This window comes from Schistocerca gregaria, chromosome 11 (assembly GCF_023897955.1).
Source record: "Schistocerca gregaria isolate iqSchGreg1 chromosome 11, iqSchGreg1.2, whole genome shotgun sequence".
In the NCBI taxonomy this organism is placed as follows: Eukaryota; Metazoa; Arthropoda; class Insecta; order Orthoptera; family Acrididae; genus Schistocerca; species Schistocerca gregaria.
Genome location: NC_064930.1, coordinates 138,870,010 through 138,889,146, shown reverse-complemented (window position 1 = coordinate 138,889,146; position 19,137 = coordinate 138,870,010). Strand labels below are relative to the sequence as shown.

The 19,137-nt window shown below is 38.3% G+C and overlaps 1 protein-coding gene across 6 annotated transcripts in view; it reads left to right on the top strand.

Moving 5' to 3' along the window:
* LOC126295352 (zinc finger protein 555-like) overlaps positions 1-19,137 on the top strand; it is a 77,104-nt gene that overhangs the window by 44,827 nt on the left and 13,140 nt on the right. For all 6 annotated transcript variants that reach the window (XR_007552464.1, XR_007552463.1, XM_049987821.1 and 3 more), the window contains one exon: positions 1,446-1,526. Coding sequence is in view for 4 of the 6 variants with exons in the window: in XM_049987821.1 (XP_049843778.1) it covers positions 1,446-1,526 (81 nt within the window). In the remaining 2 variants the exon portion in view is untranslated. The remainder of the gene's footprint in view (positions 1-1,445; positions 1,527-19,137) is intronic.

Below are 19,137 nucleotides of genomic sequence, written 5' to 3'. Positions count from 1 at the left end.
AGGCCAATTCATGATGATTGATAGGAAGCCAACTAGTGAAACGAAAGTGAAATCTAGTGTTCTTCTAGAAAGTGTTATACATCCTCTGTTGCTCCTATTGTACCTACAATTGTTTGCAGGAGGTGGTGGTGGTGGTGGTGGTGGTAGACAAGGTATCTGTATGTTGTGAAAATTGGCAGTTGATCTTAAACAATAAAAAATGATGCTCTTCACATAAGTACTGTAACAATTCAGTTTAATTTCAGTTACATCATAAATCACAAATTTAAAGCTTGTAGGTATACAGGGACAACAATTACAAGAATCTTAAATAAAAACTGTCACATAGAAAATATTGTGGGCAGGACAAACCAAAGACTGTGCTTTATTGGCAAAGCTTTGAAAAGGTTCAACAGATCTACTAAAGAGATTGCATACACTAGGTTTTCCATCCCCTTGTGGTTCATTATTGTGTGATATAGGATCCTTATCAGATGGGATTGACAGAGAAGGATGGCTGCATAAATGATTTAACTTGCATGCCTACAAATTCCAAATTGTGCAAGCATTGAAGCAAAAAGCTTGCACCTTTGCCACAAATTTGCTGTTGAGATGTTGGGCCAGATCAGGCAGAAACTCAACTATCTAGGGAATGCTGTTTTCACTAATGAAGCGACCTTCTTTACATGTGAGAAGATTAATTGCTGCAGCATTTGCATCAGAGGCTTGGAAAGCCCCCAAAGATTTTGGGACATGTCAGAGGCACAGAATAGATGAATGTGTGGTGTGCTCTAGTGGAAGAGAGTGTAGTTCAATCATTTTTCTTAATTGAGCAAACAGTAATGGGAATCATTTATTAGGGAATGCTTGAGAAATTAGCTACTTCTCAGCTTCTTCCCCTACAGCCAGATGTGATGATCTGTTGGGCTAGTGGAGCACTGCACTGAAGTTTGTATGTCCATATCTTCCAAGACCAAGCATTTCCACCACAATCTCTTGACATAACGCTTCTGGTTTTCTTCCTATGCAATTATGAGAAAGGCACTGTGTATGTGTTCATCTGTACATGCCTTTAATGATCTCTACCAAAAAATTGTTGATGCAATATCCTCCGTCACCCCACACATGCTTTACTGTTTATGGAAGGGGCCCATATGGAAGTGTGTTAATGTTTTCTTACCAAACATTTTGATTTAGTTTGTGATGGCACAAATTCCAAGTATCTATGTCTCATAATTTTCTCAGAAATTTGCATAGGGGAATCTGGGTGGTTTCATGTGAACCCTTGGTTTATATTGGATCTTACATTCTGTTATTACTTCTATGTATACACTACATCTATAGTCCACAAGGGACAGTAATTTGTGTACCACTGTCACTTTCCCCTTCTATATGTGTGTCTTTTTAATGCCTCAGAAAGCCATAAGTAAATCAATAAATAAATAAGTGAATGCTTCTGGTTGCAGGAGTCCATGGAGAGTGAAGTGCAGAATGACATGAAGCCAGTGTTCGCATTGTTGGTTCCTCTTACACCCAATGAAGAACCAGTAAGTACCAGTATATGTGAGAATTCTTACCTGTCCTGCACTTTATATTTTATGTATATATCATACAAAATACAAACACACAAACATCTGTATCTTTTAAGTGCTGTCGGGCACATCTTCTCTCATGTTAGACCAGATACGGGGTCACTCAGTAACCAAACAGACAAATAACTGTACAACAAAACAATCTGATTAGATCAATACAGTATTATCTCTACATTTCTATGTAATGTCCACCAACTTCTACATATTTGTCCCACCTTCCTCTAATGGTTCTTCTTATCCCCTCAGTTAATAATTCTTTACTGTGATCTCAAACGTAGTTTTGTACTTATTTCTTTACCTCTTCATTGCTTTTGAATTCAATGTTATCATGGCGTCTCTCATCACAACAAACAAAAATGCATAGGAGGAGGTCAGGGATGTAAGGAGGAAAGTTATGAGTTCCCAATCCACCCTGCCAGTAGTTTCCAGCCTGTACTGTATGAGGTAGTGCATTGTTAAAATACTGCAGAAATTGCTGCCATATATTCACTGAAATGTCAGAATAATCTGCTGCTGACACTTTGGAAACACTCAGTAACTACAAGTTGATTCTAATTAAACTTTACTACTTGAGTCATTGTAGATAGAAGACTGTGTACCATATGGATTCCCAACTTTGTAAAAATAATGTTGAGACTGTGCACTGCAAGATTTGCATTCTTTTTGGTGTTAGTGTGATGGCTTGTTGTTAGACACCGGTACTGGTATGGTGATGTAGGGTTGAAACACAGGTCCGGAGAAGCTGAGCAGGGCATTACTTGTAAAGTTGTTTTACCAAAACAACTGTAATACTGCTGCCACTCTTTGCGAGTATTGATGTATAAAGGAATATGAAGATGTCCTCATTCTGTACCAGTGTTGAAGATAGGTATAATATAAATTTGTGGTTGGAGGGAGTCTGCCTTCAGAAAAACACTATTATTTCTTTTTCTTCTGTTACCAAGACGAATTTTTCTGAAGTTTGTGTCACCAGTGGTGTCTTATTTTCTTTCTGATAAACAGGAAAAACGCTGTTTACTAGTTGTACACGCATAATTTTACTTCTTAAGAAAGTAGTAAAAAAAAAAAAAAAACAAATATTCCTTGCAATCACATTCCATAGGTTTCTTTGTTTTGTATGTTTTGCAGTACTCTTGTTTTCCTTTCACAGTTTTTCATCAACAGTGTATAACTTACTGTAAAAAAGTCATTTACTTTGAAATTTTACAACTAGGAATATTGTGGTTAGGCCTAACATTAAGTCTGTGTGGAAGGCTGTGTATTTGTGTTTGCATTTGCAGTGTGTTTCACTTACTTTTTCTGGTTTTCCTTTTTTCACTGTGAAAAACCACTATGTAACTTTGTATCACTGTTTACAAACTACAAAATTGTGGTGATGGAAAATGGAACAGCCAAATGAGTATCTTCCGTGTGTGTGTGTGTGTGTGTGTGTGTGTGTGTGTGTGTGTGTGTGTGTGTTTGGCAGTTTTCTTCAATTATTAGTTTTTGTGGAGGCCTGTTGAGAATATTCAAGCCAGTATTGATGTTTTCTGGGCTGTGATTCTTGAACATACCATGTTCAGCAAATTTAGAATGACAACTGCTACTTTTTAATGCTATTTTATGTTCTGTGTATTTCGTATTAAAGTTTCGGCTTGTCTGTCCTGTAAATCAATTTGCTGTCCTGAGGTGTCAGTTGGTAAATATCATTTGTGTTGTGTTTGTGTTGATTGCCATTAGTTTTCTTTGTATTGAGTTATGTCTGTAGGCAGTTTTTAGGCCTTGATTTTTGTATGTGTCACCTATTCTGTGGGCTGCTTTGTTGATATGCATGTTGTTTTGGGCATTAGTTTTTTACGTGTGCTTGTGTATGTTCTCTGCATTTGTGTTGTTGTGTGTTTATGGTCTGTATGTGTCTGTATGTGTCTGCATGTTGGGGATGAGTTGTTAGTTTTTTGTTTGCTATGTGCTCCCCCTTTTTTCATTTTAATTTTGCAATTCTGTTTGTCTGTAACTGGGCTCACCACTCAGTGGACTCCTAGCCAACATCTTCCTCAATCGAACTGAGAAGAAGACACTTGAAACAGTTGTAAGATCCAAACAATGCACAGTAGTGTATTGGTAATGCTATGTAGAGGATGTAATGTGTCTTCAATATGGAAACACTCAGTCACATGCAGCAACTCTGCAGTGACATAAACACAGTTTGCCCTAAAGCAAAATTCACCATAAAAACAGAAAATGAGATAAATGTTAAATTTCCTTGACCTCACAGTACACAATCACAACCAACACTTATTCTTCATATTCAGGAAAGTCATTACCACCAATAGAGCCACACAAAAAGACTCAGATCATCCAATGGCAAACAATCTACTTTCCAGTACCTGCTTTGGAGAATGAACAAAATTTTTCTCCATGAAGACAACTACAAAAATGAGTCACAGATAATCAAACACATAGCTGTAGAGGCTTTATATGACACAAACATTATAGAGAAACTGAATCACATAAAACAAACAGCTCGTCACCAACGTGCAAACATAGACACACACAATATGCACATAAAACGCAAATGCACACGCACACGCGCTCACACACTGCCCATAACGACACACATATACGAGGTGCGGCGATAAAGTAATGAGAGTGATGTGAAAAAAAAAAATTTCTTACCATTTTAGTCGTTTAGTGTTGTCTCCTTCAAAGTAGTTCCCTTCTGATTGCACACGCTTTTTCCAGCACTTCTGCCATTGATGGTAACATTTCTGGAACTCATCTTCTGTAATAACCTCAAAGACCCTCATCACAGCTTTTTGGATACCTTGTGTTGTTTGAAAATGGTGTCCCTTGACCGCCATTTTGACTCTTGGAAATAGAAAAAGTCGCACGGAGCAATATCTGGCGAATAAGGTGGTTGTTTTGAGGTTAAAAATTGTTGCACTGACAGAGCAGTATGGGATCATGCATTATTGTGATGCAGAATCCAATTATCAGCAATGTTGGCATGGATACGAAGAACTCTTTTATGAAGTCTTTCTAAAATTTCTTTGTGGTAAGATTGGTTAACTGTTTGTCCAGGAGGCACCCACTCTTTATGAAAAATTCCCTTGGAATCAAAGAAGCACACAAGCATGCATTTCACTTTTGATGTTGACATGTGGGCTTTTTTTGGTCTGGGTAATCCCTTTGAGCACCATTGTGAACTTCGGCGTTTTGTCTCTGGACAGTACTGAAAAAACGAACTTTCATCACCAGTGATAACACGGCTCAACAATTGTGGATTAATTTCCATGTGCTCTAACAGATCAGCTGCCACATTTTTCTGTGTTCTCACTGTTGTGGTGTGTGATTTTTGGGGACAATTTTTGCACAAATCTTCCTCATGCCAAGATCTTCAGTTATTATTAGACGAACCATTTCTCGATTGATGTTCAGTTCTTCTGCAATCATTTTCATGGATAATCTTCGATCAGATTGTATGAGTTGACATCTGTTTGTGAGGTTTATGGTCGTTCACTGTGGTCTTCATCTTCAACATTTGTTTTGCCTTCACTAAACATTTTGTGCCGGCGAAAAACTTGAAGTCTTGACATAACCTCCTCTCTAAAAGTCTTAAGAAGCTTACCGTAAGTTGTCATCGTGTTTTCACCCAATTTAAAGAAAAAAGAAATGGCATACTGTTGCGCAATATTATGCGATTCCTTTTCCGTGACAAGAGACACAAACATGTGTTAACTTATTACAGCACAACTCATGACTGATTAGTTGCATCGATGTGCCGCTTGGACTAGAAGCAGCTTATAGACCAATGTCAAAGATATTGTGCATACGCAAGCATGCAGGGTTGCCACATTTTGCAAAGAAAGTCAGTGTCATTACTTTATTGTCGAACCTCATAGAACGTTCTCACTTATAACAACAAAGCAGCCCAAAGAATAGGCAAATTACTCAAAAATCAACAGCTAAAAATTGTCAGGATAGATAACTAGATACAAAGAAAACTAAGGGCAACCAATAGAAGCACAGACAAACACAACACATATGGTATTTACCAACCAACATTCTAAGACTGGATATCAGTTTAAGGAGGACAGACAAGTAGAAACTTTAATACCAAATACACAGAACACAAAAAGAGCATAAAAAGTAACAGCTGTCATTAGAAATTTGGTGAACACTTTATTGACATGAATCACAGTCAAACAAACATCAATACGAACTTGAAATTGTCAAAAACAGCTACGGCCTTTTACGAACACTAATAATTGAACAAAACTGCCAAACACAAAAAGTCATAAGTGAAGGAAAACAAATGATCTCTGCAACAGAATCCTGTTCTCTGCCCTTAAAGAAATATCAGAAGACATAACCCCTACTCTCCCTCACACACACACACACACACACACACACACACACACACACACACACACACAAGAAATACACCTTACAGAGATTGGAAATGTCTGCCCAGATCACATTCGGCTGTTCCACTGCCTATCTTGTTTTTGTAGTTTGTAAACAGTGACAGTGAAAGTTACAGCGTTCAATTTCACACTGAAGATAAAGGGGAAACCGAAAAAGTGAAACATATTGCAAACACCGACACAAAGACATAGTGTTCTACATAGAGTTAGTTAATATTAGACATAACCATAAGAATCTAGAGTCATAAAATTTTGAAATCAATAACTTTTCTACATTAAGTTCTATACGGTTGTAGATGAAAAACTGTGAAATTAAAAAAAAAATGTAACGCAAAACAAAAAGAGCGAGGAAAACAACAGCATATGGTAGCAAATTGTGTATATATGTAGAAAACCTTGTTTGATTTTCAAGTTTGTAAATATTTATTTAAAAACTCAAGTTTGTATGCATTCAACAGTAGAGTAGGAAACAAAAGCCCACTGATGATGCTGAAACTCCAGCAAAATGTGTCTGGGTAGTAGAAGAAAAGAAGTAATTGTATTCTGCTTAATGTGGACCCCCTCCAGAAACAATTTATTTGTAAGAAAACATGGATAGAAGAGCTTCAACCTCAATATAATCATTCAGAAGTTTAAATTAACCGGCAGTTCGTGAATTGCACCAGGGACGGGCTATCGGCCAATTGCACCATGGTGCATTGTTGAAGCTTACCATCGCCATGGCTGAGAAAGCGATACACAGTGTCTGAGCTTGAGGCAGTGCACAAGCTGTGTCACAACAGCTGACCATCCCATGGTCTATCATTCAAAAAGTTCAAAAAGGTGCTGCGAACAATTGTGAAATAGCAGTCTTATAAACTTCAAAGTGCGTACCAGCTCAGATGGTAGTCACATTGAGTTTGTAACTTAGAATCTAAACATGGTATTTAATTAAAAAATATTACCATCTTGTGTGGAAATTAATATTTGCATCTTTCAACGGTTTGTCTATTTCTCTTCTGCATGTTCTTGCAAATGTTGGCACAAAATAACTCATTTTTCACGGGGTCCTCTCCAGTTGCAAAAGTTTAATATAGCCAGTATGTTACCTTACATAATTTCCTGGTAGTATCAGTTCAAGGTCCTTGTTGGAAAATATCATGCTATTCAGTTTTCATTCACTTTGTGCCTACTGCCACCTAAAACTTAGGTTCAGCAAACACCTGAGTATTTACATTCTTGTGTTTATGACCATGAGCCACCTACACCTTATCTGCACAACTCATCAAAAGATAAGATTTTACCAGTTATTATGATATTACAGTTCAAATTGTGTTGTGTTTTTAGTTAACTGTTAAAGTAGTGTTGTGTGACAAATGTGAATGTTTTCATAGGTTAATTAGTAAGAGAGAAACCTGTCAGGACTGTGGGCTCATGGTCAAATGGGGTGAATGTAGAGAGGAAGCCAGTAAAGTACCAATGAGACTCTTCCATGGAATTTTAGATTATGTATTCCAGACAAGAAACTCGTGGAATGTGTGAGGGAAGATTTGTGCCATTCTGTCAAAATTAGAAATAGCATATTTTGAATTAGGTATCTTAAAGGGGGAAACAGACAGTAGGAGCTAGGAGAAGGTGGAAAAATAATAGGGAAAGGAAGAAAACATATCACATCTCGGATTTAGGTTAGCAATTAGTTTGACTTGTTACCCGAAGTAGAAGTGTGTCAACCAGTTTTGAGCACAGTGGAGTGCAGCAGACTCGTAGGAATAACTTTAAGGCTGTGTTGGTAGAAAAGTCATGTAGAAGGAAAAGAGTCTTTCAGAGAGGTAGTAATCATATGGCAAGTGTAGACAGAATACTACAGGTAAAGCTAAGTGTAGAATGCCAGGACACAACCACAAGGAAACCTAGTGCCAAGTTTAGCCAGGTGGTAGGCCTTGGATAGAGATTTTGATGTGGAGATTCAGGTACATACAATAGGAGTAATGGGAAACAGCCTGTTTAACAGCCTGGAACATAGCATTAAAGGTGACTTAGAGGAAACAGGTGAAGCAACAAAGCACTCTTGTGGCTGTTAATAAGGAGCTCATGTGATTCCTTTTGATTAAAATTAAGTCATATTTGCATTGTGCTTGGTGTTGCAATTGGGAGAAGGTGATATAAAAATCCTGGCCTGCATGTGAATGGAAAGGAAAAGTAAAGTTAGACGACAAAATCCCTTACATTACTGGAGTTTTTGGGTTTGGTATGATATAACTGAAATAAATTAGAACAGAACAGACTGCAGGCTCATAACAACAGATATTCTGTGCCTCTCTGAATACCACATAATTGCAAGGGTGGAGAAATTAAATATCAGAGATCAAAGACTGTCTTCATTTTCATGTAGAGTTAGTGGTGGGGGGAAGGAGGAATTGCAACATATGTAGAAATTGCACGCAAAGTCAAAAATATTGAAACAAATAGTTTTTGTGTTAATGGAAACTAGAAGAGTGAGCTTGTGAGTTGTTACTACAGAATATTTCACTGATAACAGTAATGGTTTACATATCTCCACTTGGAAACTTTCAGCTATTTTTGAGAACTCTAAATGCAATAGTGAGCCTGTCAGACAAAAAGAAACAGTAGTTTGTGGAGACATCCATGTAGACTTCTTAAAAAGATATGAACAGAAAAACGAATTGGAATCATTATCTGGGCATTTCAACCTAATTTCAGTAGTCAGTTTTCTAATTTCTGTACAGGAAGATAGTAGGGCACTGATTGATAATGTGTTTGCACCCCAAGACAACCAGGAAATCTGGGAAAAACTTGGAAATCTTTCATAATTGTGTCAAAACACAATGCACACACAAGCATCTGCCGACAGTAAAACGTATCAAAGACTATACAGTACTGCTTTTAATGTCTTTCTTGTGGGCCTTGGTTCAGTTAGTGTGATGTCACACCTGTTTACATTTGTCACATGTTGTGGGAAAATATTGCGAAGGGGGGTTTGAGAAGTGTTACTTTCAAAGTAAATTCTCTTTTACGTAAGATGAATTATGTTATGTTTGAGAATGTGTGATGAATTTCTTAACTTCCAGAGTGCTAGACTCTCATGCAAAACTTAACACTGGTGATGAGCCATGTAGAAAAATTTTGAAGCCAGAAGACGAGCCATTTATGCCATTATTTAAAATTTTACTGCCACATTTGAGCTTTGTGTCCTACAGGGTAATACACACTTAAAAGTCCAAGGTTAGTTTTGCATATTTATTTTAGTTCTTTCATCCTATACCACCTCTTTCACTGAAATTAATAGAATTGTAAATATTGTAAAAAGCAAAAGCTTATGTGGTGCTGAGGGAATTTCAAAAATAATTCTGAAAAGTTCCTCCAACTTGATAAACTGTGTCTTGAGTGATATATGTAAGGCATTACTGACTTGGAGAACTCGTCTAGACTAGTTAAAATTTGTAACTGTTAAGATGACAAGAAAGATTTAAAAAATTATCATCCTATTTTTTACATCCATCTTTTTTCTTTAGTCTCTCACATAGAAAATATTTACGTAGCAATCCCATCTTGGAATCCATAAGGGTTACTCGAGTGAAAATGCTATTTATGCATTCACTCATAGAATTGTACAGCCCTAGCTAATAAAACCTCACCAATTTGTATTTTTTGTGATGTTTCCAAGGCGTTTGAATGTGTAGAACATGTCATTCCCTTAGAAAAACTAAACTTTTTTGGATTTGATGGCTTTACATGCAGGTAGTAGGAATCATACTTGAAAAAACAGAATGCAAAATGTTGGGCTGATGGATTGAAATAATGTTGAAAGGGTAGAAAATTTTAGTTACTGGAGAGAGATCATAAATTGGGGCCCACAAGGTTTGGTTTTTGGTCCACTCCTATACCTCATATAGTGACGGAAAAAAATCGCAACACCAAAAAACAATTAGTGCAGAGTAATGAAATTTCAGCAATACATTTGTCTAGGTAACAAATTGAGTTGACATGCAAGATCACAGGTTAATGTAAGTGCAAGATAGCTGTTGCAAATGTTATATGCTGGTACATTAATAATCGGTATAACTGCCAGAATGATGAATGAAATCATGCAAACATGCATGCATTTTGTTGTACAGGTGCCAAATGTCAGTTTGTGGGATGGAGTTCCATTTATTTCTGTTGCAGTTAGTCAGTCAATACAGGGACATTTAATGCTGTTTGTGGATGGTGCTGGAGTTGTCGTTTGATGATGTCCACTATGTAATCAACTGGAGAGATGCAAATGTAGGCTTCTGTGGCCATTGTCACAGTCAATAAAATTCTTCTGGTTTTGACACCGCATTGTCAGCTATAAAAGTCCGACATTTTGGCGACTGTTGCAAGGCACCTTCTTCAGCAGTTAGCAACACACCCTGAGAAAGGCGCCTTGCAACAGTCACCGAAACATTGGAATTTTATAGTTGACAATGCTGCCTCAAACCCAGAAGAATTTTATTGACAATTGGAGCAAGATCTGGTGATCAAGCAGGCCAAGGCAACATGTGGATACTCTGTAGAGCATGGTGGGTTACAACAGTGCTATGTGAGCTAGCATTATGCTGTTGGAAAACACATCCTGGAATGCTGTTCATGTTCACGAAGGCTGCACAGCAGGTTGAATCACCAGATTGACATACAAATTTGGGATCAGGGTGCATGGGTTAACCACTTAACCATGAGAGTGCTCCTGCTGTCATACAAAATTGCACCCCGGATCAGAACTCCAAATGTAGGCTCAGTAAGGTTGGTTTTGGGCTCTCAACTGGCCTCCCCCTAACGGAAACAGACATTACTAGCACCAAGGCTTTCATTAGAAAAACTGACAGACCTCCAACCTGCCCTGCAGGGAGCTGTTGGTTGTCACCACTGATGTCATAAATGGCGGTGGTTGGGGTCAGTGGAATGGACACTATGGGACTCTGGCTCGGAGCTTTCCTTGAAGTAGCCAATTTGTAACAGTTCACTTTTTCATTGTGGTGCCAACTGCTGCTCAAATTGCTGCTGCAGATGCAGCACGATGTACCAGAGCCATGTGTCAAACACTATGGCCTTCCCTCTCGATACTGCCATGTGTCTGTCTGGAGCCTGGTTATCTTGAGACCATACATTCTTGTGGCAACCATCGCAGGAGTCATGTACAGTGGCTACATTTCTCTCAAGACTTTCTGCAGTATCACAGAAGGAACATCCAGCTTCTCATAGTCCTAGTAAACATCTTGTTCAAATTCAATGAGTTGTTCATAATAGCATCTTTGTCACCTTAGTGCATTCTTGACTAACATCAGCTCACCATGCTCAGTCTCAGAGGTAACTAACACGCAAGCGTGCTGTTATAGCATGTATTTGAAGCAGAATTGATTTGCATCCTACCATTGACACTCTTATGCGATTGGCGCACAGTTTGAATAGACATCTTATTTCAGATGTTGCAATATGCCGACCAACTTTTGTTTCTTGCACAATTCCTTTGTGATGCTGAGACTTTTTTTTCTGTCAGTGTGTAGGTGAATGACCTTCCACCTAACGTTCAACAAGCAGAATTTATACTTTTTGTAGATGATAGTAGTGTTACAACTCCCACAGGTGAGACAGCATCAGAAGACATTGTAAATGTTGTTTTCCAAAGAATTATTAGAATTATTAAATGGTTCTCAGAAAATGGACACTTTAAAATTTGAAAAAAAAAATCTCTGTATTTAATTCTGTAAAACAAATTGAGTTATACCAACAATTAATGTCACACATGAGTAATAATCAGTTAATAGGGTCAAATGTTCCAAATTTTTGAGTGCACATATTTATGAAACTTTGAACTGGAAGAAGCATGTTACTGAGCTTCACAAACAATTAAATTCAGCTGCTTTTGCTCTCATGTAATAGCTACTTGGAAACAAACGAATTAACATCCTAACATATTTTGCCTATTTTCACACAATAATGTTTTATGGAATAATCTTCTATGGTGACTCAAGCGTTAGAAAGTATTGATTGCACAAAAACAAGCAGTAAGAATAATATGTGGTGCATTTTAACTGCCCAGTCACAGTACATATAGTTGCCCTGAATGAAATTTGTCATAAAAAATCGATAAGAATTTGAGAGGAACTGAGAGGTCCATACCTACGACACTGGAGGAAAAGAGACTTATTATTCATCATTAAAGGTGCCAGTAACTCAGGGAGTTTAAAATCCACCAACAAAATTATTTGATCATTTGCATTGTAACATAAAATGCCTGAGAAGATAACAAAGCAAATTTTAATTTTAACTTAAAATCATCTCTCCATTACAACTCTTTCTATTTCTAAATCTATTTAAAACTAGTAGCCTGTAAAAAAAAAATTAATAAACTTGTTTTAAGTGTAACTGCATGAGTAGGACAAAAATGTGTTAATTAGTGTTAACACATATTGGGTATACATATCCTGTAAACTGAATTGCTCCACATATCAATAAAAGAATTGTTCAAATGATCTTTGGAATATGTAACTAATGAACTTAAATTTAACAGTGTTCCTACATTGAATACATTGTTGATACTGAATGTAAAATGAAATAATTCTTCTCCTTCTAGCTAATGTGTATATAACCAACACCTTTTGTTGTAAGAACATTCTTAGTCACATAAAAGCACACTGATAAGCATTGTCTGTTTTTTACTTTTTTTAGATATACGTTAGATGACATTAAAATGTATGCAATGTGATGTTTTCCCAGCATATTTCTTATTTGTAGAATTCTTGAGTGTCCACCTGGACCAAATTGGAAGTTCTCCATGATGTTTCTGCAGACATTCCATGTTAAAGTGTTTCCAGATGATAGTGCTCTGCTAAGGTTGACATCTTATATATGTTGACAGTTACCCTGGCACCAGTCATCTATTGCCGTCTGCACAGCCACTTGTGCTGGGGATGGCAACTGCAGGCTGCAAACTGTTGGCCCCCAATCTCCATGCCATTTGGTTTATTAGAGCATCTTGGGCCTTAATTACAATGGTACCTTCAGTTATGCAGTCCAAGAAAGAGAAAGATCATCTAAATATGTCCATTCTGTTTATAATCTCTTGTAAGGCCAGTTTCTATACTTATACTATGGTCAGCCATGGCTAATTTGGTGCTCTGGAAATTTGGTAGAAGTTAGTTTGTGGAAGCCTTTATCAACCTTAGCTGAACCTAGTCATGTCAAGGTCTTTAGGAGATGGGTAGGCACCCTCAATATCATCCTCATAACATAAAAAACCAATGGCAGTGACCAAACAAAAATATCAATAACTTAAGGAATGAAGCAAACATCACGTATTTGTGACATGCTGTCAGTTACACCAGATCCTATAACTGATAAAGCAATGTACCAACACACTTTATGAGAGAATTTGACAATACATGTCATGGTTGTACAAACAGATCCACATTAGAGTACCTGTCAGTAAAGACATACAGATCTACTACATTCAGGAGTGTAAAAGGAGTGTCTAAAAGAACCATAAGCTAAACAGTCACGTGTATTGAATAGTAAAAACCAGCTGGAACAATCTGCCATGGCATATGTGACCTGCACATCAGTGACAAGATCTGCTTTAATTTTTAACGTTCGTTACTACTTATATTCTACATTATGAGAACTGTGATGGGACCGATTTTACACTGATGAGACAAAATATTATGACCACCGTATTAATTTAACAAGTCCTTGCTCGGTTTCCAGAGGTATGTAGGAGCAGACTACTAGACACACTCATGCAGTTCCTTTAAATTATGGGCTGGTGGTTTGTGGACACAGAGCTGGTGTTACACAGTGTCCCAAGTGTGTTCCATCATGTTATATTCAGGCAAATGTGGTGGCCAAGATATCAGCACGAGTTCACTATCACACTCCTCAAACCACTCTTGTCACCTTTGTGGCCATGCAACATGGACAGTCATCCTGTTGGAAGAGACCATCCTCAGCATAAGAAGGGATTCATCTGGTCCTCAATAATGTACATGTATCTATACAGGTGTCATTCTGTCTTTGCTTATTGCCACAAGCCCCATGCAAGACCAGGTGATTGTCCCCCAAGTATAATAATTCTTCCACTGGCCTGCATCCGTGGTGTGGTGCATGTTTCAAGTGGCTGCATGCATGGTGGTATCTCTGGACATGACTGTGAACATGGTGTAACAATAAATGTGATTCATATGATGAGGTATCATTTTGCCATGGTACAGCCCTGATGATTCCTTGCTCACTGCAATCATAATTCATTATATCATTGGTTCAACATGAGAAACTGAAGAGGTTGTCTGCTGAGGAGCTATTTGTGCTGTATGAACTGTTCTGAAACACCTGGGCTTACTTTGTTTACAGCATATCACACACACACACACACACACACACACACACACACACACACCTCTGTGCCCCTACATGGTGTGCTGGCTTGCTGGCTACACTAACAGTGCCAATGCTATTTTCTGGCAGGTGGATTGGTTGTGACGGGGGAGTGTTGGTACAGATGGGTAAAGGTAGATGAGAGACAAGGCAGAGTCTGGGGCTAGTGGCTCATAGGGAGGTGGCTGGTTTGTCAGCTAGGAATGCAGAAGGGGGGTGTGGCAGCTATGGGTTAACATGATTCATAATGGCTGGTGGGAAGTGACACACACCAAAAGTGACATGGGGACACAATTGAGACTGAGTGACAAGACAGAGGAAGGTTAAAGTATTGAGTGGAGAGTGTGGGGAAAGTGGGTTACCTGAGACTGAGACCAGGGTGATCACAGGCATAGAAGATGCATTGTAAGGATAACTCCAAAGTGTGTAGTTTAGAGAAGCCAGTAGTGGAGGAAAGGATTCAGATTGCTTGGGTTCTGAAGTAGCCATTGAAGTTGAGCATGTTGTGCTCAGCTGCATGTTGTGGCTCAGTGTTATCCACTTTGCACTTGGCCACAGTTTGGCGGTGCCCGTTCATGATAGGAGAAGCTGGTTGGTAGTCATACCAACATAACTTGTGCAAAGATATGGTCCCTGTGGCAAGGGTTTGGAGGGGTGGGGAGGGGGGATGCATAGGGATGGGCTAGGGCATTGTGTAGGTTGAGTGGGTAACAGCACACCACTTTAGAAGGGGTGGGAAGGATGTTGTGGAAGATGTCCCTTATTTCAGGGAAGGATGAAAGATAATCAAAGCCCTGACAAAATCTATGGTTCAATTGTCCCAGTCCAGAGTGATGATGTATGACAAAGCAGGCATCCTTTGTAGCTGATTCTTGAGGGTAGTGGGAGGATTGAGTGATGTGATGATACAGCAGAGAAATCTGTGTTGGGACCAGGATTGTGAGATATTGCCTGTGTGTGAAGACCTTGGTGTGGCCTTCAACGTGCTGGGTAAGGGAATTCTTGTCACGGAAGATAAATTATCCCTACAGTACTTACTTCCAGATAGCAAGTGGTACATGTAACAATTTTGGGTGAAATTGATCTGGTGGTTTAGATGGTGATGTGGATCATACAAACACATACATATTTTTATGTGTGTGGATGATGAAGACTACTTGATACAAAAAAAAAAATGATGGATGAGTAAAGAACATGAAATAAGAAAATAAGAATGACAATAGCAGCATAGGAGGGAGAAGGCTGTGAAGTTGAAGACCATAATAAATTTTCAAGTCAGCTGTTCATTTAACTTTTGTTCACTGTCATTGAAATATCCCATTGCAGTTTTATGTCATCCATAACTTATTTCTCAGAAAAGAACACTTACCTAGAACTAGTAATTTATTCTTAAGAAGTACAACTTATCAGCGAAAAATGTGTGATACTTTCATGTAATACTTGGAACTCATGGCTGCTTAAATGCACTTGGAGTATACTGCATTTACTGATGCACTCATTGGAAATACATTACCATAGATCTGAAAAGCATTGAACATCTTTCCATATACTAGATGCTGCTTTCTTTTATGCAGCATACCTGTTGGTAATTGCTTTTTGCAATTTGTTTACCTTCTCAACTTTAGTAATTTTGACTTTATTTTCTACTGAGAGGATTGTTAGTTTTATCACCAATATCATTTCCTACTAGTATACACTTGTCTTCCTTTATTTACAGTACTTTCAGTTAGTGCACTTAGTTCACTTAATCACCATTTTTTGAAATTTCAGATTGTTCCTACGTCTGGCATTATGTCACAATTTCATTAACATTATCATTTTTTCATTTTAAACTTCCGTACAATGTATGCCCACATCCTTTGTTAGCATCTTCTTACTGAGATTGAGTTTTCAGTTCATTGCAGCTGTCACCACCACCACAATAACAGTCATCATCATCATCATCACAATCATCACCATCACCACCACCACCACAATCATCATCATCATCATCATCATCACAATCATCATCATCACCACCACAATCATTGCCATATCAAGCTTATACTACCACAACTGATTTTTCCTGGCAAAAATTAATGATATCCATTTGATGTTTTCAATTATCCTCAATTTCTGTTGCCTTGTAGTCACTTTTGGCACTGGTAGATGCATTTTTTTTTTTTTGCTTCAAAATTTCATTTACATTTTCTAATAAATTTTCAGCCAAAGTTTACTCCTTTGTTGTTTGTTTCACTATTAATTACATCCATTATGTGAAGTCTCCCCTCCGAACAAATGAAATGACAATTTTTTTTTTCAAAATTCTCTGTCATCGTCGTCCTGAATTTGCTAATCTTACTGCTAACTTCAGTCATATTCTTTCTATTAGTTTTCTTCATTTTATCAATCAGATCTTCTTGTCACCTCTAATTATGTCTACTTTTTATATTATGTTACGTCATTCTCTACACTGCTGATTCAATTCTGCATTAATCTTATTTAAATATTGCTTCATGAAATTATATAAATTTAGTAACAATTTGTCGTCATAACAAACAAATCGTTTATGTTCTCTATTGCACAACGTGTTACCTTTATTCCAGTCATTGAAAACAGTTCTAAAATTTGAGCAAACATCAACCCTTTTACCGGTGTTAATCTAAGGTGTATTCATTGATGGCTTGATCGGTAGTGGACACTTGTTTGTGTACATCAGACAGGTTTCTCATTGATTGAACACTCTATAACGTGGCAGCTGATATTCTGGACTGTTGATTTTTCTGCCAGGTGCCAAATCCCAGAATCATTCTACTATTTCTGTGGCAGCCCACTTCCTAGCTTTATCTTCACTATCAGTTTTCATGGAGTCACTCTTTATATAATTTGACAATTGAATGTTTTAAGACATTTTAATTTCCTCATAACGTTGCTGCTAGTCCAGACTTACCAGATGAGGTAACATCCTGCCTTACCAGACACTGTGTAGATAAAGCTGAACAGTGCTACAGCTGTTTTGTGGCAAATAGTTTGTCTTAATGTTAAAGAGACTCATATTATTGTACATCAAGCAAATAAGTGACGTGATAACACAAGAAGCAGTTGATTGTCATACACTAAATGAAACATACTGTATCAAAGTTTCTTAAGGCCCACTTGGGTAAGAAGTGAAAATGGATTCAACTCAAGGTTGTTGACTTGTTTTTCATATTTTCACTCCTTTTCTTGTGCCAGGTCATTCAAAAATAAGTGAGCCAAAAGCTGAAAAATGAAAACCACTGAAGGTATCATAATACCATTGCTCATGGAAGAAGATGAGGTCCCTAGAATAGGCGCACACCCTTGTGACGATAGTGATCACTTGCATGCGTCAGTTATTCACAGCACTCAGTCGTGTTGAAACCAGAGAAATGAAGACATCAGAAGAAGAGAAAAGGGCTGTAGTGCATTTCCTGATAGCCAAAGGAGTGCGAGGAATGGAAATTCATGAAAGATTGACACAAGTGTACAAAGAGTGATTTGTGTCAATGGCAGGGGTCAAGGTATGGCCCAAGATATTTAGAGAACAGATGATGTTGCTTGTTGAGGACCAATCTGGAATGCCACACTGCATTACTATTACCATTTTCCAGCAGGTAAATGCTGCCATTATTGAAGACTGGTGAGTTACATTGGCTGCCATTGCCCCTGTGCTCAGACTAGTGTTGAAATTGCAGCGTAGGTGCTAACTTCTAAATAGACTAGCTTGTTTTCGATGGTCACTGTGTGATCACAATCCAGCCCATGTTGTGGTTGATATGATGTGCCACACACCTTCCTAGGGCAGAATGTTAGTTTTTTAATTTTTCAAAATGTGGTCCTGTTTTTCTTTCATGATCATCACCACTCATTCTTGGGATGTGCCCATAGATCATAACTGTTATTTTCCTATTTAACATGTATTTTTGCTGTGCTGTTGTATATGACTGTGATACTCCTTAATTCAAATCATGTTTTTACTGTTGTTCTGTTTCCTAATATCTTCTTCACAATTTTCTTTTATTACTCCTAAGATTAGCGTATTGAATGCGTAGATGCATTCTGGCAGTTTTACTGGCTTGTAATGTTGCATTTTTGCATCTCTGGAGAATGATTTTTGTTATAAATATCTTTTGTTAAGTTAATGCTAAAAAAATACGTCTTTTGTAATGTTACTTCAATAAATTGATTCTTCCCACCATTAGCCTGGATGACTTCTACTGGACACTTCAATTTCTCTTCTAATATTTCCACGTGTGCATAATTTTTGATTGTATGGGCATACCCCTGTTTTTTAATATACACTCCTGGAAATGGAAAAAAGAACACATTGACACCGGTGTGTCAGACCCACCATACTTGCTCTGGACACTGCGAGAGGGCTGTGCAAGCAATGATCACACGCACAGCACCAGCGGGCACACCAGGAACCGCGGTGTTGGCCGTCGAATGGCGCTAGCTGCGCAGCATTTGTGCACCGCCGCCGTCAGTGTCAGCCAGTTTGCCGTGGCATACGGAGCTCCATCGCAGTCTTTAACACTGGTAGCATGCCGCGACAGCGTGGACGTGAACCGTATGTGCAGTTGACGGACTTTGAGTGAGGGCGTATAGTGGGCATGCGGGAGGCCGGGTGGACGTACCGCCGAATTGCTCAACACGTGGGGCGTGAGGTCTCCACAGTAGATCGATGTTGTTGCCAGTGGTCAGCGGAAGGTGCACGTGCCCGTCGACCTGGGACCGGACCGCAGCGACGCACGGATGCACGCCAAGACCGT